The 19778-nt window shown below is 46.5% G+C and overlaps 1 protein-coding gene across 5 annotated transcripts in view; it reads left to right on the top strand.

Moving 5' to 3' along the window:
* Window positions 1–19778, top strand: part of CLEC16A (C-type lectin domain containing 16A) — a 222149-nt gene that overhangs the window by 10900 nt on the left and 191471 nt on the right. For 3 of the 5 annotated variants that reach the window (XM_037069040.1, XM_037069037.1, XM_037069042.1), the window contains exons 2-8: window positions 2045–2173; window positions 5425–5558; window positions 10770–10918; window positions 14113–14218; window positions 15510–15515; window positions 15888–16011; window positions 18770–18944. In XM_037069040.1, the coding sequence (XP_036924935.1) occupies window positions 2045–2173; window positions 5425–5558; window positions 10770–10918; window positions 14113–14218; window positions 15510–15515; window positions 15888–16011; window positions 18770–18944 (823 nt within the window). The remainder of the gene's footprint in view (window positions 1–2044; window positions 2174–5424; window positions 5559–10769; window positions 10919–14112; window positions 14219–15509; window positions 15516–15887; window positions 16012–18769; window positions 18945–19778) is intronic. The other 2 variants (XM_037069041.1, XM_037069039.1) reach the window with 1 other exon arrangement.

Here is a 19778-nt window from a genome sequence, read left to right as displayed (position 1 = left end):
AAAATCATGATGACAGAAGAAGTACACAACTTTAACATAGTGAAGATACTGAAATTGTTGAAGATTTTGCTTACTTTAGTTCAATGATCAATTCAAGTGGGGACTGCAGCCAAAAAGAACTCAAGAGAAGGCTGGGATTCAGAAGAGCAGCAATGGAAGAAATGGGGAAGAGCACCAGAAAGATAAGTGATTAGAGACCAAAGCCAAGGTCATCCACACCCTCGGGTTCCCAATTACTGAGCACAGATGTGAAAGGTGGACAGTGAAAAAGGCCGATGGGAAAATGATCGATTTGAAATACAGTGTTGGAGGAGAGCTGTATAGATACCCTGGCCCACCAGAAAGGTGAACAGGTGGGTCTTAGGGCAAATTAAGCCTGAAGCATTGCTGGAGGTAAAAGTGACAAAAGTGAAGCTGTCCTGCTGTAGGGATATCATGAGAATGCAGGGTTCTTTGGAAAAGGACAATAATGCTGAGAAAAATAGCGGGCAGCAGGAAAAGATGAAGACACATATGACATGGACTGACTCCATAAAAGAAGCCAGTGGTATGAATCTACAGGAGCTGAGCAGAGCTGTTGAGGACAGGATATTGTGGACATCACTCATCCATCGGGTCACATAGGGTTACATGACAACATTGCGTAACACACTGGGAGTCAGTTGTGTGGATCTAGGGTGGGGAGCTAGACTCTGCAGCTTAGGTGATTCTGATGCAGGTAACCTGTGAACCACAATTTGAAAAACTCTGCTCTTCAGGCCTCTTGGGGAAGATGAGTCCAGGTGACATGAAGACAGAGACAATCCCAGGTGAACCAGTGCTGTGGACTTATCCCCAAGGGAAACTGGCATCCGCTCCCATGTGAAGCCCTGCCTGTAAATTTGGGCACAGGTGTTGGAGATTTCTCTTCTGGGAGGGCTGTTCGGTTATTGCCTAGCCCCCTTAGTAGTGGATTGCTCCTTATTGTTCCACCTGAAAGGTTCTACCTCTTATAGCTTACGTATTTTTGGAGCTTTTCAACAGGATAAGCCTATCTAATCTTTCCCTGTCTCTCTCTCACCAGCCCCAACCCCCGATTGCAGGGGGCCATAAAAGAAGTCAGGAGGTGACTCTTGGTATCCCCTTTGCCTTCCCAAGTCTGAGGCTGCCATGACAGCTCCTGCCCCAGTCTGTGAGTCCTAGCGATGCCATCTCTTACAAACTGCGCCAGGTGGCAATCCCAGGGCATCCAGCCAGGTTGCTGGGCCCAGCAATGCTCAGGACTGGCCTCAGTGATTCAGTCACTGTCACCACCAGCAGAGGGCCTCGAAGACCGACCTGGGCCTTCCTGTCTCTGCCCAGCAGCTGGCATAGGTCTAGAGCAGCATAGGCCTTCCAGGACCATTTTGGGGGCGAAATCTAGTGCCATAGTCTCAAGCCCACTCGACTTTGCGAATTCAACAATCTGCACTCAGAAAATAGGATCAGTGCCCTGCAAGTAACTCCATGTGAGCCGTCAGTTCTGGTGGGCGATCTGCACTTTGTGGGGAATAATGGATAGTCCAAAGGTAATCTTGTGATTGCACATGATATTTACCCCAGGTGCTGGCTCTGGGACCCACCCTACCCTAAACTGTGACTCCATCGCAGGTCTTATGTTAGGCATCCAGACCTCAGCCATGTGTCTCTTCTCGCTCCACTAGCATCACACACAGCTGGGGAGTGTGTGGAGAAGGCCAGTGCCTGGGCTTCCCTCAGTGCCCCAAATCTGAATCTCCAGGTGGGCTCCCACTGCACCCAGTTCTCCAGGTGATTCTCTTACATACTCAGGTTTGAGGATGGCTGTCTTCAAGGGCTTGACCATTCTCTTGCCTCAGTTTGGGTTAGTGTGTTTCTGGTTGTCTGCCATTTTTCTTGAATGGTAAGTTCCGTCTCATCTGTCTCATGGAAATTGTACTAACTGGATCTGAAAAAGCACAGCCATGTTGTCCCCCAAATGTAGCTAATGACCATTAGCCTGGCTTTCATTTCAGTCGGTAACCTTGCTTTCTTTCCTTTCTCTCAGGTATCTGTACCATGTTTTGACCAAAAACACCACAGTCACAGAGCAGAACCGGAATCTGCTAGTGGAGACCATCCGTTCCATCACCGAGATCCTGATTTGGGGAGATCAGAATGACAGCTCTGTGTTTGAGTAAGGATTTAATTTTACTTTTTCCTTTGAGTATTTTTCTCAGTGCACATCATCAATCATTCCCGATGATGTCAGAATTTGATGCCAACTTGGTCTTGTACAGATATCTGTGCTCTTTATCTATATGACAACGAAGTTATGCAAATGAGTCTCTCTAGAAAATCTGAAAATATCATGGGTATTTTTTCTAGTAGTGTCTGATTATCACCTCCAAGGAAGGAGACAGTGTCCTGGGTAGTTAGACTCTGAGTGAACTGGGGGAGACACTAGGGATAAACATTTGTTGTTCACTGATGGGCCAGGCATAGTGCTAAGCTCTTGGTGAAATAATCCCCTGCATTTCCCAGGGACTCCAGGGTAGAGGCCTGGAGGGTTGTTCCCATTTACGTGTGTGGTTACACGGCTGGTACGTGTTGAAGCAGCATCTCATACCAGAGCCCATGGGAGGGTTTATCCTTATTCTCATACTTTCTAGATGAGCAACCTTAGGCCAGCCTCAGTTTCCTCATCTTTAAAGGAGAGAAAGTTCCCTGCCTAGTGCCTGGTATAGAGTAGGCAGGCACTAAGACATGTTAGCAGCTGCCCTGGCTGGTGTAGCTCAGTGGATTGAGCACGGGCCTGTGAAGCAGAGGGTTGCCGGTTCAATTCCCAGTCAGGACACATGCCTGGGTTGCAGGCCAGGTCCCCAGTAGGGGACACATGAGAGGCAACCACACATTGATGTTTCTCTTCCATTCTTTCGCCTTCTCTTCCCCTCTCTCTAAAAATAAATAAAAAATATTTTAAAAAAAAGAAATGTTAGCAGCTCATTAAAAAAAAAAGTAAAGAGGTATCTCCATTGGATGATTGAAAAACAGAGGCCATAAACCATGAACTACTTCCTGTCTCAGCATCTGAGTGCAGAAGAATTTGGATTATGACAACCGCCAGGCAGATTTTATTTTTATATAAAAGGATCTCCATTAGAAGTATTGAGGCCACTTTTAAGACCATTCCAAAAAATAAAAATAAAGGTATCCTATTTCTAACATGGCTTCTTATTAGATATCCTGATTTTCTGAATGGCTGTGTGTTTTCATCAGTAAGCTCACCTAAGATAAAAGCTACTTGTGGAAAATGCAAACCTGTGACACTGGCCATGGTCCCCAAGGGGAAAAATGAGTCATAAAGTGAGGTGTTGCTTATAAACGGGACCAGCTTCTGTTAAGGCTCCCTGGGGAGTTGGTCAGTCGGTTGGTTGGTCTCTGTTTTTGGAAATGAGAGAGACCCTTGGGTTAAAGCTTAGAAACCATGTCCCCTTTTACCAGAATGGACTTCCTTAGTCCATCCGTCAGCTTAGAAGAACTCCCAAGCTCTTAGAGGCCCAGCGATTCGTAAATGGATGCCTAACAGAGCCCCCAAAAGAATTTGTTTTTAATACAGTTGTTTATGTTGGAGAACTTTTAGATTTACTGGATAGGTGTAAAGCTGTGAAGGCAGGACAGAAAGTCCCCGAATGCCATTCCCACTGTGTCCCCATTGCTAACGTCTTAGGTTACTGGGGTGCATGTCTCAAATTTGAGTAGCTGACATCGGTACCTGATTGTTAAGTAAATTCCAGACTTGATTTGGATTTTGCCAGATTTTCCATTAATAACCACTTTTTGCTCGGGGATCCCAATCCAGGCTCCCACAGTGAATGTAGTTGTTAGATTTCCCCACTTTTCTCTGGTCTGTGACCTTAGTTTCTTAGTTGTCTCTTGGTCTGGTGATCTTAACAGTTTTAAGGAGTGCCTGTCCCGCCAGGGAGTGTGGGAATTAAGCTCCACCTTCGGGAAGAGGGTCCTATCTACACATGCTGTTTGAAATTCTTCTGCATGGAAAATTTGTTTCTTCTTCCCCTCTTTAAAATGTATTTCATCATTTATTTATGTCAATGTGAATTCATGGATATTTATTTTATACTTTGGATTATAATCCAGTGCTGTTATTTATTTTGTGGCTGACTTTTTGTAGCTTTGGGCATTGGAAGCTCTTTCAGGTTGGTTCCTGTGTCGTCTGACGTGCACCCGTTGTTTCGTTTGGGGGCATTTCCTCCTTTCTGGCACTATACCGTGCTCCAGGTTCATCTTCTGTTGTTTCCCCCCCAGCTCTAGAGTTAGTCATTTTTCCACGGGGCCCAGCACACTCCTCCAGGGCGTTTTTAAAAATCCAGGCTCTTGCACTTCATGACAGACCCAGCATATCAATCTGTGGGCAAAATCTAGGTCCAGGCATTTGAACAAGTTCCCAAGCTGGTCATTACTCTGCTGCAGTGGGCTTGTTGGGGGATCCTTGGTAGACAAGGTAAACAAATAGATCAAATAATAGGAGTATTCCGGGCGATCATCATGAATGCCTACCAGAGTCAGGGTTGGAAAAGATTTTAGGAATCTTTTTTAGGTAATTTATTCATATGTTTACTCTTTCATGGATTCAAACAGAAGGTGTACAGCCCACGATCCTGCTTCTGTGAAACTGGTAATTGAGGGGAAAGAGTCACCAAAGCTAAGTTGACCAGCAGATACATGTTTCTGCAGCAACTTGTTTGGAGTATTCCAAATGGGAGATTATCTGCTCTTAGCTAGAATTCAGAGACCACATAACTAGACACATCGCTTTCTTCCTTTGAAGAAATATACTAGCGGTCTGTCTTTCCCGGAAAGTCAGTGCCCCAGGCCGTATGCAGACAAATGTCCTAGCAGACTTGGAGAGTGCCTAGGGTCCTACCACCATGTTAGCATCTTCTGTTTCCTTCCCGTTCTTTTTCTGCAGATCTGGAAACTACAAACTTGACAAATTGGAACCCAAAACTCTTAGCATTAGCATCATTTTGCTCCTTTGTGGGGAATTCCCAATGGCGACACTCAAAGACAGGGAGTGCAAAGAGGCTTAGCAAGGAAATTGAAGGATATAAAATATTTGATGGAAAATACTGCTTACTAGTTTTATAAGCATGGATAGATAACTGTGTGACCACGTAGTAGGTAAAGATCTTTCCCCTCCTGCCGGAAAGCAGTCTTCTCACATTCTGGGAAGAGACCTTGGAAGGTTGCATCTGCCCATTCAGCGTCACGGGAGCCGGGTAGCATGGAAGCTGAGGCTGTGCAGGTGGCGTGGCCTGGCCGCTCTGCAGATGCCGTTGGGGGGTGGGGGTGCACATGTGTGCTATGCGTGATTTGGATGTTCAAATGCGGAACCAAACCACTGATGCTTTCCCATTCTCTCCCCAGCTTCTTCCTGGAGAAGAACATGTTTGTTTTCTTCTTGAACATCCTGCGGCAGAAATCTGGGCGCTATGTGTGTGTTCAGCTGTTGCAGACCTTGAACATCCTCTTTGAGAATATCAGTCACGAGACCTCACTTTGTAAGGACAATCCTTGACACCTGTCTCTGCACTGCTGAGCGTCGGCAGTGTCTAGTTTGGCGTGATATTTTTTGTTGTTTTCGGATGTCTGTGCTTACTGTGTATCTTAGTGTGTGTGGGCTGCCATGACAAAGCACCCCAGACTGGGTGGCTTAGACAACAGGAATTATTTTCTAGAGGCTGGAAATCCCAAGATGTGCCTTCAGGGTTGGTTTCTGGTGAGGCCTCTCTTCCTGGACCGCAGATGGCTGCCTTCTCATGTGTCCTCATGTGCTTTCTCCTACGTGTGCAGTTATGGTGTCTCTTCCTTTTCTTCTAAGGACATCAGTCTTAGTGGATTAGGGCTCTATCCTATGACCTCATTTAGCTGTAATTACCTCCGTAAGGCCCTGTGTCCAAATAGAGCCACATTGGGTATAGAGATTCCACATAGAGATTTTGGGGGCACATAATTCAGTCTGTAATTTCTGTTTATCCCTGCATGGCGGTGCTGTGAAGGGCTAAGGGAGGGTTCCCTACTGCTGAGTGATTCTGGGGCATTTGCATTCCTTGTTTATAATTTATTACTTGAGAGTTGGAGTCAATCAGCCAATAAAACAAGCACTGGAAGCAGCAGGGGCGGGGAGGGGAAGAGCTCAGCCACAGAGCATGCAAGGTGTGGGCTTTGGCACCTGCTCACCTGGCAGGTGTGTGACACAGAGCTTATTCCCTGCCCTCACTAAGCCTCCGAGAGCCAGGGGCTGTCACTGCCCTCATTTAACACCCAGAGGGTTTGAGGCACTGGCCCAAGGTGGCAGCTCTAGCAAAGCCGAAATTGAGAAGGGGATCAGCCCAGGTTAGTTGGCTCAGTGTTCCTTAACTAGGGTGGATTGTGCCCCTGGCAGACATCTGTCAATGTCCAAAGACATTCTTGGTTCCAGTAATGATGGCAGTGGTTGGGGCAAGGGGGCTGCTACTGGCATCTCATGAGACCAGGGATGCTGCTAAACATCCTACAGTGAACTGGACAGCTCCCACAACAAAGAATTACATGGTCTGAAATGTCAACAGTGTTGAGGGTGAGAAACCCCGATTTGGTTCCTAATTCTCGATGCTTGACCATTAGCTTTATTATTCCAAGACGACCATACCAAGCCCCAAGCCCTACCCACAGAAATTAGGAAAGAGAATACAAATGACTAACCGTCTATGTCAGAGGCAGGCTGTAGGTCCCCAAGACAGGTTAGAAAGGAGGTTCTGGTGGGTGGGAGGAGGTAGAGATGTTGTCATTGTCGTTCCTTTGGGGAAGAAGAGGTAAAGAAAGCAGTTGAGTTGTGGCTCTCAGAAGTGGCCACTAGATGGTCCTGCTGCTCCAGCCAGACTCCTTACACTGACTCATGAATGTGAGTTGACTCACTCTGGAGTGGTTTCTCCCCTGTTATCAGTGCTTGTTACACTGGATATGAATTATGTGTGGTTTTTGAAAACTCCAAGAGGGGAAGACCCAGCTCAGTGGCACTCAGGTTCCAACTGTACGTCAAGCTGGTTCTGCCACATATTCTCTGCATGTGCTCTGGGCAGTGAACTCTCCGAGCAGCAGTGGAGACAATGCTAGTACCTGGGGATGGAGTAGTTTGAGGATTACGTATGACAGTGTGTTTGCAGAGCAGAGTGTGAGGTCTGGCAGGTAGATGGAAGTGTCCAGAAGAGTTGATTTTATCATTACATCTGGCATTCCTCCAAATATCTGTTTTATGGTAGCGCTTTCTGAGCACAGGCTACTGGACCAAGGATGGCAATGGGACAATGAAAATTCTGGGGTTTCTGAGTCAGATGGCCTTTCTTATACTATGTCTAAAAAGGGTGCCCTTCTATGAGAAACCCAAGCAGACACCACCAGCTTTACAGGGAATTCACCAGAGTACTTTTGTAAGTCCTGCCGAAGTGGCAGAAATCTCTTCCTTTTTATAGAAGTTGGATTAATGAGGGTAAGAGGATAGATGACTTTTGCCTTTATTTTTATTTTCTCATTATAGAAAATGTCCTCATTATAAAGCAACAACAACAACAAAATCAAACATTATAAAAATACAGAAAGCAGAAGTTCTGGAGAATCTCAGCCTACCAGCTCAGTGTGCACACACTATTTTGCTATTTGTTTTACTTTTGCCCAACCTACCAGTGTATCTTAGACCTTCTGATGGTTCATTCATGCGTCCTTGCCTAGTTCGGTTCCAGACCTGCATTTTGCTGGGCCATAACTTATTTAACTTGACCATGGGCATTTAGGTGGTTTCCAGATTTTCACTATTACAAGCAGCCATTTCACAAATGCACCTGCTGCCTGCTGGGTTTGGTGACCTAAGTGACAGAAGGCCTGACAGACTGAGATTACGTATAGACTCCTGGGTTTATTATGAAAGGATACCACAGAAAGTCGGCCACAGAGTGAGGGGGTAGGAGAAAAATCCCAGCCAAATAATAGAGGCACCTCCGCTGCCCCCATGGTGGCCCCCACCACCCACGGAATCATCTCATGCAGGCCCTGGAAAAGTCCCCGCTGGGCAATGATTGGAGCATGTGGCTTTTCCAGCTCAAGAATGCAGCCCAGAGGCTCATGATCGAACATCGGAAGCTGCCAGCGTTGGCGTCTGTGCCTGTGGTGGCCCGGAAGTCTCTAACCAGTCCCAGGGAGGCTCTGCGTGACATTTCAGTGGCCCCTTCTCCTGCCAGCTCATTCATCCTCACCCATAGCCAGAAAGACAATGAGAAAGGAGTGCTCTAGGCATCAGTATCACCTGGGCTACTGGTTACAGGTTAAGATTCTAGGTGGGCAGATTGTGGACTGTTCAGAGGCTGGAATACGGCATAGCACAAGGAGGAAAAGGAATGAACTCCTACCACTGCATGCAGCAACATGGCTACTTCTCAGATGTGATGAGTGAAAGAGGCCAGGCAAGGAGCGTGCACACCGTGACTCCATGCATTCGAAGTTCAGGGACCGATAACACCAGTGTGTGGTGATGGGAGTCAGACTAGGGGTTGTCTTTGGGGAGTGGGTAATAACTGGGTGGGGGCATGAGGAGCCTTCTGGGGAGCCGGAATGTGCTGTGTCTGAGCTGGGTGATGCTTATGGTGTCTGTATTTGCAAAAATTCATCAAGCCTTATATATATATATATACCAGTACAAAGGTACATGTACTTACCATTCATATATATGTACATTTCCACATATATCAAGCTGTACACCCCAGATATGTGGAATGTGTTACCTCATTTTTAAACAGTAAGGCTCCAATATCTCCCTCAGTGACTGTGCTGACCAGGAGATTGTGAAAACTGTTCTAAGACTATAGACTGCAGGGCCCGTCTGGAAAGCCAGAATACCCAGTGTGCTGTTCTGAATGCTTCCCTAGAGAGCTGGCTTCTGAGGGGGAACCCGTTTTGTGGCCCAGGCCATAGGCTCTCATGGCCCTGGGCTGCCAGGTGGCCCTTGGCATTGTGTTTGGTGATTCCAAATTGTCTTTTCAGTAATACTTTGGCCTAAGTTAGGTACCTCTTTGGCACCAAATAACTTAATGGTCTATTTTTCATTCACCCAAGAGCAGCTGGTTTCAGTCCTGGGAATATGATGGTGGAAATTATGAATTTCCAAGTGATAGTAATAAGAATAATGGCAGCTGACATTATTGAGTGCTTACCGTGTGTCCCTCACTGTTAGTGCTTTTTGTGTATTATCTTTAATCCTCACAATAGCCTTGTGAGGAAGGCACTGTTATTTCAGTTTTCAGACAAGGAGACTGGGACTGGGGAGGGTAAGAGGTTTGCCCAAGGTCACCCAGCTAGCATGTGGCAGGGGCAGTATGGATCCAGGTCCACGTTTGAACCCAGTGTCTGTCACTCGGGGGTGCTTCTTACCCAGAGTCACAGAGTCCCAGGCCCACTCCCAGAGAGCTGACTAGGGGTCAGCTCTGGGGCCCAGGATTCAGCACGTCTGATTAACTCCAGGCGACGCTGCGCTGCCAGTCTGAGGACCAGCTCCACTCTGCTGCCTCGAGTGTCTGCCTGTAGGTGCGGGTACTGATCACCCTCTGCCTTTACCCCTTCGTGGGGAGGTAGGTGGGGTGATGCAGAGCTCACCCCAGGCTAGCAGCCCAGGGGGCAGATTGTGGGTACAGCAGAGCCTGCTTTGCAGGGTGGCTGGTGAGGACTTAGAGGAGAACATGTCCAGCAAGGGCCCAATGCCAAGGTCATGAACTGGAGGCCCATGGGCCACAGCTGGTCTACAGACCTGTTTCTGCAGGCCAGCACAGCTTTAAAAACTAGCCGATCCAGTGACCAACATTGTAAAAATCAGGAGGTGCAGCATTAAAATCTGTTACCCAGCTTCCCTTGCACAGTTGGAAGCTCTCCCTATGCTGAACCCACACTTCTGCAGGGGCCAGGGGCTGGGAGCTTGGAGGGGGTAGCCATTTTTTTGGTTGGCCCCAGTGCCTCCCAGTTTTCATTATTAGCCCTCATTAGTGATGATATTAACACAGGCGTGGACATGGCTGTGTCAATGTCACATGGATATTGACATGGACCTTGGGTCAAGTCCCATCTCTTCGACTGTGTGTCTCTGATTCCTGGGGCAAAACTGAGCTTTTTTTATTCATCTGGAAAATGGGAAGAATGAGACCTACTCCGCAGTATCGTTGTGACACTTACAGTGTAAAGCACTCAGCCTAGTGTCGAGCATGGAGTAGAAGTTCAGCATTAAGTGGCTTTTATGAAATCATGTTGCTATGTAGGGGGAAAAACACCCCATAAGTGTGAGGCCCTTGGCATTCAGGGATGATGGGGTGACTTTTGATGGCAAAATGGGGCAGGTCTTTATTAAGTACAGTGCTTTTTACCCTCATCTGTGGGTCATTTCTGAAATGCCCACGCAGCAACCCCCCTGCCCCACTCCCAGCCCAGTGTCGAATTGTGCAGGCGGTGAAAAAATGTTCAAGTGTTCTTTTCTGTTTGGTGTGGGAGGGCGGGGTAATCCGGCCTTTCTCTGGCATTGCTTTTGAACTTTCTAGTGGTTACGCATAGTGGATGATTTATTTGCTTGGTTAAAGATTAAGCTGCTCCCCGTTAGCTTGGGTTTGGGTATATTCACGTGATCATTGGCTTGTTACCTGATTTTCTCTGCTTGTCTTTCCTCCACCATGAATTAACCTTTTTCTTTTTTCTCCCTCTAGATTATTTGCTTTCTAATAACTATGTAAATTCTATCATTGTCCATAAGTTTGACTTTTCCGATGAAGAAATTATGGCATATTACATATCATTCCTGAAAACACTTTCGTTAAAACTCAACAACCACACTGTCCATTTTTTTTACAATGAGGTAAGTAGCTGCTGGAGGAGGGGGCGCCTTCGGATGCAAGGCGAGCTGGTCAGAGCGGCACCTGCTGTCCGGTTGCCTGCTTGCTCTCTCCAAAGCAGTTTGTGCTTGTGTTTCCTGACTCGTCGCAGCAGTACTTGGCCTTGGCTGGCAAACTGAAAAATTTTTTAAATTTAATGTTACCTCTCTCCTTTTGAGGTAAAATTCAACTAGGGTGAGCTGAGAGCATTATAGTTGGTGGGGAGAAGTACTTGGAAGTTCACTTGGGGGTCATGTTACCCTGTAGGGAAAATAGGAACACCAGCCAGACCCAGATTTGCCACCTCCCTGCTGTGTGACCCTAGAAAAGTCCCAGTCCTCTGAGCCTCAGTTTCTTCCTCTGAGAAATGGGGATGATAACATATACCTTGTATGTTTTTTTCAGGGACTGAATTAAATGAGATGATGCCCTCAAAGCACCTTTTATATACCCGGCCCCTTAAACTCATAGCTATTGCTATTCTTTACAAGCTAACATCCCTGGTAATCCTTGGGAAAATTGCTAGAAATTTAAAGAAATAAATTGTTGTTGTTCTCACAATTAGAAGAGTAGGTGGAGCAGGCCCTGGCTGGTGTGGCTCAGTTGGTTGGAGCACTTGTCCCGTAAACTGAAAGGTTGTGAAGGGTTCAGTTCCTGATCAGGGCACATGCCTAGGTTGTGGGTTCAGTCCCCAGTCAGGGCACTTACAGGAGACAGCCGATACATGTGTCTCTCTCACATAGATGTTTTTCTCCCTCTCTCTATCCTTTCCTTCCCCTCTCTCTAAAGTCAATAAGCATGTTCTCAGGTAAGGATTTTTTTAAAAAGTAGCTTGAACAATAGGTCGGTTTGTCTCATACCAAATGGTACAGATGCCACCTGTCCTGGGACCAGTTCATCCTGTGGCTCAACCATTCTAAGGACCCAGGCTTTTCTGTCTTTCTGTTCTGCTGACCATATAGAAGGCATCTCTTCCTCAGGCTCGACCCCTTATGGTCTCAGAATGGCTGCAGCAGCTCCAAACGTCACATGCTCACATGCCGCTGCCAAAAAGCCTGATGAGATCACTTCCCTTTCTGGTCTCTTTAACTTCCAAAAAACTTCTTTCCCAGAAGCCTTCCAACACACTTCCTCTCACGTCTCACTAGTCAGAATTTGTCACATTTATCACACAGTGTGTCTGGCATTTGGGAGTGGCCTGGCAGGGCATTTCTGGCTTGGTATTTTGTGATGCTACAGTCATCTGAAGGCTGGGTTGGTATCGGAGGATCTGCTTCCGAGGTGGCTTGCTCATTCCGCCGGCGAGTTGGTTCTTGCTGCCGTTGGGAGGATTCGTTACATAGGTTTCTCCAGGGACTGTTTGAAGGCCCCCATGGCACGTTGGCCGGCTTCCTCCAGAACAAATGATCCAGGAGACCAAGGCAAGCTGTGATACCTTTTATGACCCAGCCTTAGTGAAGCCACACACCATCCCTTGTGCCGTATTCTTTAGTCCACAAAGGGCCAGCCCTGATTCACTGCAGGAGAGGACGACACAAAAGTGTGAATACAGGTTAGGATCACTGGGCCATCTTGGAGGCCAGCTGTCCCATAGCCACATGCTGATTGCCTGGCAGGTAGCTTCTGATCGGTGGTTACATAATGCTCTGCAGCCTGCATTTGAAGTCAGACCATAGTCCCAAACATATCCTCTGAGTTTGGGCAGAATCCGCCTAGCTGTTCCCATAGGATGCGGAAACAGTGGCCTGGACCTTGATTTTCTTTGTCTAGATTAGTATGGGGAAGAGCTGGCCTCAGAGGGAAGAATTATTCACTTCCAATCACAAAAACTGTGTGGCTCTTTAAAAAAACATTGTGTGGCTCAGTACCTGGTACACAGCAGGTGCTCAATAAACATGTTTAGCAACCAGATAGGTGATGTTAGCATTTTCTGAGGGGCTCTCCCAGGTGGGAGAAAATGCACCTGCAAAGTTCAGCTCAGAGAGAGGAGCAGGCTCTCCCTCCTCCACTCACGTGCAGCTGGGCTTCTGTGCACCCAGCTGGGAGGGTAGGACGCTGGGGTTCTGGGGCCAGAGTGATGCTTCTGGAAGAAGATCCTGCTGATCACCAGAGGAGTGGTAGGAGCCTCATTTTGGGGGTGGGCTTGGTTTCCTCTTTTATGTGGGCCAGTAGAGTAGCTACCAATTATTAAGTGAACACTTCGTTTCTAGTGCTCAAAGTCATGTGTGTGCTTTTTTTTTTTTTAAATTAGAAAGTTGTCACCTCACTGGAAGTGGCTCTTCCCCACTCCCTCACTGTGTGTGAGTGCTCTGCAGTCAGCTCCGGAGCCATGGGGACACACTGGCCAGAAGAGGGCTGCCAGTGTGCCACCTGTCTGTTCGAGACCCAGATCGTGTGCTTCTTTAGGCTCCAGCAGTGGAGTTCTGTGGTTCTGAACTGTTTTGGTCTGTCCGATGGTCTCTTTTTAATGTCAGAAGATTTCTAAGACCCTCCTCCATCATTATAATGTTTATATTTCAGTATTTCTAAATAGAGGAATATACAGGATGGGGGGAAAAGTAGGCTCACAATTGTACATGAAACAGTTTATTTTTATATTATTATTTATTTATTATTGTATTATTTTCCATACAAACAACCATAAACCTACTTTTGTCCCATCCTGCGTAATTGCCGAGGGAAATTCCGAATGTAGTTAAACTTGACCCTTGACTTTTTTCCTTTTCTCTTTCTTTCCTTTCTTTCTTTCTTTCTTTCTAGCAGTATCTAATAATAACTAGCATTACTACTGAATGCTTATTTGGTGACAGGTTGCTGAGGTTAGCATTGTATTGGAAATAACCTCATTTAATCCTATCAGTTTTCAAGCAGGAATTATTTATCCCTATTTTCTAGATGAAGAAACAGAGGCTTAGAAATGTCACATCACACAGTGACGAAGTGGTAGGGCAGACCGTGAGCTCGAGTCCAAACCCTTTTCTGTTTCTCCCATGGTCTCCCCTCCCCGTCCCCGCCCACGCTCCCCATGAGGAGAGAACCACTGCCTTAACACTCATGTTGGTAACTTCTTTTCTTTTTTGGCTTTCACTGAAGTCTGTGATAGGATTCAGAAAGCTGGGGTTGGGGCAGGTCTGTCTTACTGGTTTATAATTTCTTTTCGGTACTTCTTCTGTTTTAGCACACTAATGACTTTGCCCTGTACACAGAAGCCATCAAATTTTTTAATCACCCTGAAAGCATGGTTAGAATTGCTGTCAGAACCATCACATTGAACGTCTACAAAGGTGAGTATTCCTTACGATTTCTACCTTTGGCAGCTAGTGCTTGCTCTCTGGAGTCTATAAATCCAACTTTCTGGTGATAACAGGGAGCTCACTTATTTTCCAGGCTTGTAGTCATTGAACATGTAGCTGGCCCCTTACAGAAATTTTTGAAAAACTCTTTTCCTTGCACACTCAGCTCTGCACGTTCAAGTCTCAGTGCCAGCACAGAAGCAGTGGTGTCCTAAGAGAGGCACATGTGGGACTTGGAGTAGCCGTGTGGTCATCAGATAAAGCAGAGTTGTCTTTTAAATGTTAGGTTTAAATTTTTGTGTTTTGGCCTATAAAATATACTTCCAGGAGTATGTATCTTTAAATAACGTGTAAGAGCATTTCACATCATGAACAGCAGGGGGCAATATTGTATTCTCAGCCTGCTGCCAAAGCCACCTTTTTTTCCAAGATGTACTTAATGCCCAAATCACTGCCCCCAGGAGAAAGCCTTCCAGGGCTCCCTGCCCGAACCAGCACAAAGGCTGGCTGCACAGAAGTTCCCTGACCTGGAATTGCCCTTCAGGGCAATGCTTTCTTTTCCTAAAGCTGGGGTTGTTTTTCCTGTAATCACCACACTGGAGCTGGGACTGTTTTCTCGGGCACCAGAGGGCTTTGACCTTCACGAATTAGGATGTTATTACCTGAGATGACCCCTGGGTGGAGGTGGGAGCATCTCAGGGACTCACACAGCCTAACTCTGGGACTGTGTTAAACTGAAGGGCCTTTCTGAGAACTCAGTGGGACCTACCCAGAGGTCTGAATCTGAGGGACTGACAGCGAATCCAGCCCCCAGACAGGTTTTCATTGGTTTCGATATTTTTTTGAAAAAAAAACATAGTTTTCAGTATCTAAAATTTAGAAGATGTTGGGTAAAAATCTAGATTTCTGACTTGAAAGTGTAGATTTGGCCATTCCAGGTCCACTGTGCTGCAGGGTGGTGGTGAGCTGGTGCTAAGAAGCAGTCGCCCACTGTGGAGTGATGCTCCCCAGTTCACAGGCTGGGCCTGCTGGCTTCCCTCATTGAGTCACTGGCCAGCCCGGCAGACTTCTGAGTTTGAGGCCTGTCTCAGCTGCAGTTCTGCAGCCTCCTGTTACCTGCTTTCTCTTGTTCTCTTCTAACCTGTGTCTTTCAGCTTAGATGCCTCCTGCCCCAACTTTCTCCCTCTGAGCAGCTGTCTCACCATCCCCGTTCCTAACCCTGTTAACCGTTGTCTGTTTTTTGCCTTTCCTTCAATGACGAATTCCGTGTTCCTTACCCCAGTGTCATGTAAGTTATTAACCTCTGGTTTTACACTTTCTTAACTTATCGTTACATGTAAATACAGGAAACTTGCTTAGAATGGTGTAGCTTTCATTGTAATCTAGCTAAACACACTGCTGATACGTAGGCTTTCTAATGTACTATTAATGTTTAGCCCAGTTAATTAATTTTATTAATAATAAACATAGCATACCTTGACAAATATAGTTTATGAAAAGATAGCTATTTTCAAGTACTTTCAGGATAGGCGAGAGATTCAGTTTGTAATAGCAAGCTTTTTCATTATTTGTTGCTGCTGCTGCTGCTGTTTTTAAATCTCTCCCAAGTAATTCTTGGTAGCTTGACTCTTTTTATTTCTTCTTTTGTGAATCTTCTCAGTGGATAACCAGGCCATGCTACACTATATCAGAGACAAAACTGCTGTCCCTTACTTCTCCAATTTGGTCTGGTTCATCGGGAGCCACGTGATCGAACTTGATAACTGTGTGCAGACTGATGAGGAGTAAGTGACCTGGTGGGGTGCTTGTGAGTTAGACAGAGTGGTCAGGGGATAATTTCCTTTTTATTGGAGAAAAATAAACATTAGAACAAAACTTACTTGCCTACATGTCAGCAGAATATGGACTTCTATACTCTAAAAAGTTTCACCCTCAGTCTACTTTTTATAATAGTGGAAAACTGGAAACAACTCAGATACTTCCCAGAGGGGTTAGGGTTAGTAAGGTCAGTACACCTGTAGATGGGGTACTAGGCAGCTGGTGACTGGGTAGGCCAAATGTGGTATTTGGATCCGATGGAATAGTGTTCAGCAATGAAAAGGGATGAAGTACTGACACGTGCTGTACCGTGGATGAACGTGGGAAGCACTGTGTTCAGTGAAAGAAGCCAATCACGAAGGACCACATATTATATGATTGCACTTACATGAAATGTCTAGAATAGGCAAATCCATAGAGACAGAAAGTAGATTAGTGGTTTTCTAGGACTGGAAAGAGAGAGATTTATCGGGGAAATGGAAAGTGACTGGCTATGAGTATAGGACTTTTTTGAGAGGAGGCAGGTAAGAAAGTTCTAAAATTATGATAGTTGGATAACTCTACAAATATACTAAAACCCATTAAATTTTGTAATTTAAATGGGTGGATTTTATGGGATGTGAATTATATCTCAATGTATCAGTTTAAAAAAAAAAGATTTTAAGATGGCAGTCTGGGCCCTAGAGTGGTGAATAGAAGTTCTGGAGGATTTCTCAAAGTCAGCACTGTTGGCCTTTTGAACTAGCCAATTCTCCGTTGTGGGGGCGGGGCTGTCCTGTGCATTGTAGGGTGTTTAGCAGCATCGTGGCCTTTACCCACTAGATGCCAGTAGCATCCTTTTCCAGTAGTGACAACCACACATTTCCAGATGTTGTCAAATGTCTCCTTTAAAATCGTTGTCAGCTGAGGACCGCCGCGCTGGAGTGACAGCTTTGCACAGACCTGGCAAGAGGCATGCCTAGAAGGGGCCCGGGACAATGAAGGGACTCAGGAAGGAGGTCTCCGGAGGGGCGGGGAGATAGGGAGAGGGAATACCCAGTCTCATATTGAGAAAGAAGCAAGGAGAGGTGGATGGCAGATCTGATGGAGCGTTTGGGAACAAGTGGGTATGGACAGGCGTAGATGTGAAACACGAGGAGTCATTTAACTCCCCAAAGAAGAAAGAGTTGACAAGGAAGGAAGTGAAGCCCCAGCCCCTGTTAGTCTCTGCAGTGAACAGTCGTGATGATATCAACCCCAACTGCTAAGACTGCTGGGGGAAGGGGCGGAGGGGACACAGAAGGTTTAGTCATAACACAGTGCATAATGGCTCAGTCAGAAAATAGAGGTTCTCGCAAATTTTACAGAAATCTGGGAGGAACCGTCCACAGAAACTGAAAGAGTTAATAAGCACCGCCTCCTCTGGGGAGTGGGCAGGGGCTGCTGGTTTCCATTATCAGCTTATCAGTACTGTTTGATTTTGAAACCCACCTGCCTATATTACTTTGATAAGATTTTTGTAAGTAAAGGTTTAAAAAGTGAAGTGCATTACATATCCTGCTAAAGAAAAATTCCCACAGTATTTAAAGTGGGGTAAAAGCTTGTGAAACACTGTGTATAAATGTTCTGTGTCTCAGGTGGGCAGTGGGTTTATACGCACCTACTATATTTTGGGGCTTTACAAAATGTATTTGCCATAGATGTTTACTAAATATTATATTAAAGTATAATAAGGACTAATTATCCAAGATTATGTAAAAGCAGCAAAAGTGATCTTGCTTTCACGGACTTTTTGGTGGAGATGGTGAGGTGGGCAGATGCGTAACACGTGCATTTCGGTGCGACTGTGACAGAGGGCATAGAAGGTGGTAGGTTCGGTGTGACTGTGGGGGGTACTGTGGGGCAGCGGGCTGTGTGGTCACGGGTCCCCAGTATCGTCTGTTAGTGGCGGGTCCCCAGGAGACTTTGATTTTTTTTGCTTCTGTTTTCTTTTTTAAATATTCTGTCTTCTAAAATGGCCATCTATTACTTGAATGCTACAATCAAAATGTCTCCCCCTATCTAGATCGCCCTTTGCAGCAGATACCGTTTTGGGGGTGGGGACAGTGTGCCCACCAGCTGTTTCAGGGGCTCTGCCATCCTTGGCGAGGTTGAGACTGACTCACCGTGGGGCCCGACCAGCGTGACTGTTGTCTCACTGCGAGGAGACAGAGAGCTTCTGGGGCCTGATGTGGGGTGTCCTGTCCTTGCGCTCTGCCCCACATATGGTCAGGGCCAGTGGGTCCCACACAGCTGCTGAGACATGCTTTTCTCTTCAGAACTCCTCTGGAGCATTTTAATTAGCAAGGATTTATTGCTCCATTAATACTGCTTATCTTGGAAGCCGGGGGATCTTTCCACATTGGCTTGTGGCTATTCTTGTGACTTGCTAAGAGCTTAGCTGGTTTTTTCTTTGTGTACACATCTTGTTTTGTGGTTGTGGTGGTGGTAGAGGGTGAGTTAAACTGAGGCCCCCCAGAGGATATGGGGACCCCAGAAGTCCCCTAAAATCAATTGATTAGAGTAGACTTGCCCATTTTCCCCTTGTGCATCCCACTAGTAGGGCCAAGACAGGTGTCTCCTGAAACAAATGCAGTATCTGTTGTACGAGCAGATGCGCCCCAGTGATCAAATCTCAGGCCATTGATTCTAGGCCCAAGCTTTGAGCTTCGAATTCCAGGCTGAGGTTGTCATTTTTATCGGCAGGCACCGGAATCGGGGGAAACTGAGTGACCTGGTGGCTGAGCACCTGGACCACCTGCACTATCTTAATGACATCCTGATCATCAACTGTGAGTTCCTCAATGATGTGCTCACAGACCACCTGCTCAACAGGCTCTTCTTGCCCCTCTACGTGTACTCACTGGAGAACCAGGACAAGGTAGGTGTGGGGACCTGGTCCCTTAGCTCCTGCAGGCTGAAGGCCATCTTCAGAAAGGAGAACAGTCACCTTGAATAGGGATCTTTGCGAGGGTCCAAGGCTTAGTGCATGCAAGGGATTCCTTTCAAAGCACACCGTTCCCCTTTCTTTTCCTCTTCCTGAGAGTAGCGGAGGGGTGGACAGCGTGGGGAGGGGGGAGCATTAGACTGGAAAAACTGTAAAAGTGAATGAGAAGAGAAGACTGACATCAGAATGAAACAGGAAACCTCTACCAATTTAGGGTTTTGGCTTTTGTGCATCTTTCTTTTAGGATGAGAACACCTCAACTTTTTCTGGGAGTTGCCAAGGCTAATTGATTTGGAGAAGATCCAGTAAGCCACAAACCTGGCACGTGGAATGGACAGGAAGGGATGGAGTGCACTTAGGGAAAGTTCTCTGGTCAATGACTGCCCCCAGTCAGCAGGCTCACACCCCTTCATGGGGAGAGTGCCTGTTAAAAGTACACATCCTCAGGTGCTCTCCCTGCTCTCAAGGGTATTGGTCCAGTGGGTCTGGGGGGGGCCAGAAATCTCCACATTTAACCTGCCCCCCCTTCCCAAGGGATTCTGAGCTGCTGGTTCTGCGCTTTCCCCATGAGAAATGCTGCTTCAGGGAGTGGAAGCTTTCTGTCCAGTCCCTCCCAGAGTTAAGGGGGACAGAGGCCTTAGTAAGAGGTGAGACACAGCCAAATAGTTATGTAAAGGGGCTTCAGCCTCTGCAGATGTGTCTCACAGGGGTGTAGCTTTCTTTTTGAAGATGGAAGATGGAGATTATTACTAAAAATACGTAAATGGA

Source organism: Sturnira hondurensis, unplaced genomic scaffold (genome assembly GCF_014824575.4).
Source record: "Sturnira hondurensis isolate 20B ecotype Veracruz unplaced genomic scaffold, ASM1482457v3 Scaffold0018337, whole genome shotgun sequence".
NCBI classification, from domain to species: Eukaryota; Metazoa; Chordata; class Mammalia; order Chiroptera; family Phyllostomidae; genus Sturnira; species Sturnira hondurensis.
The sequence above is the reverse complement of the archived record's forward strand: the minus strand, read 5'-3'. Positions and strand labels throughout refer to the sequence as shown.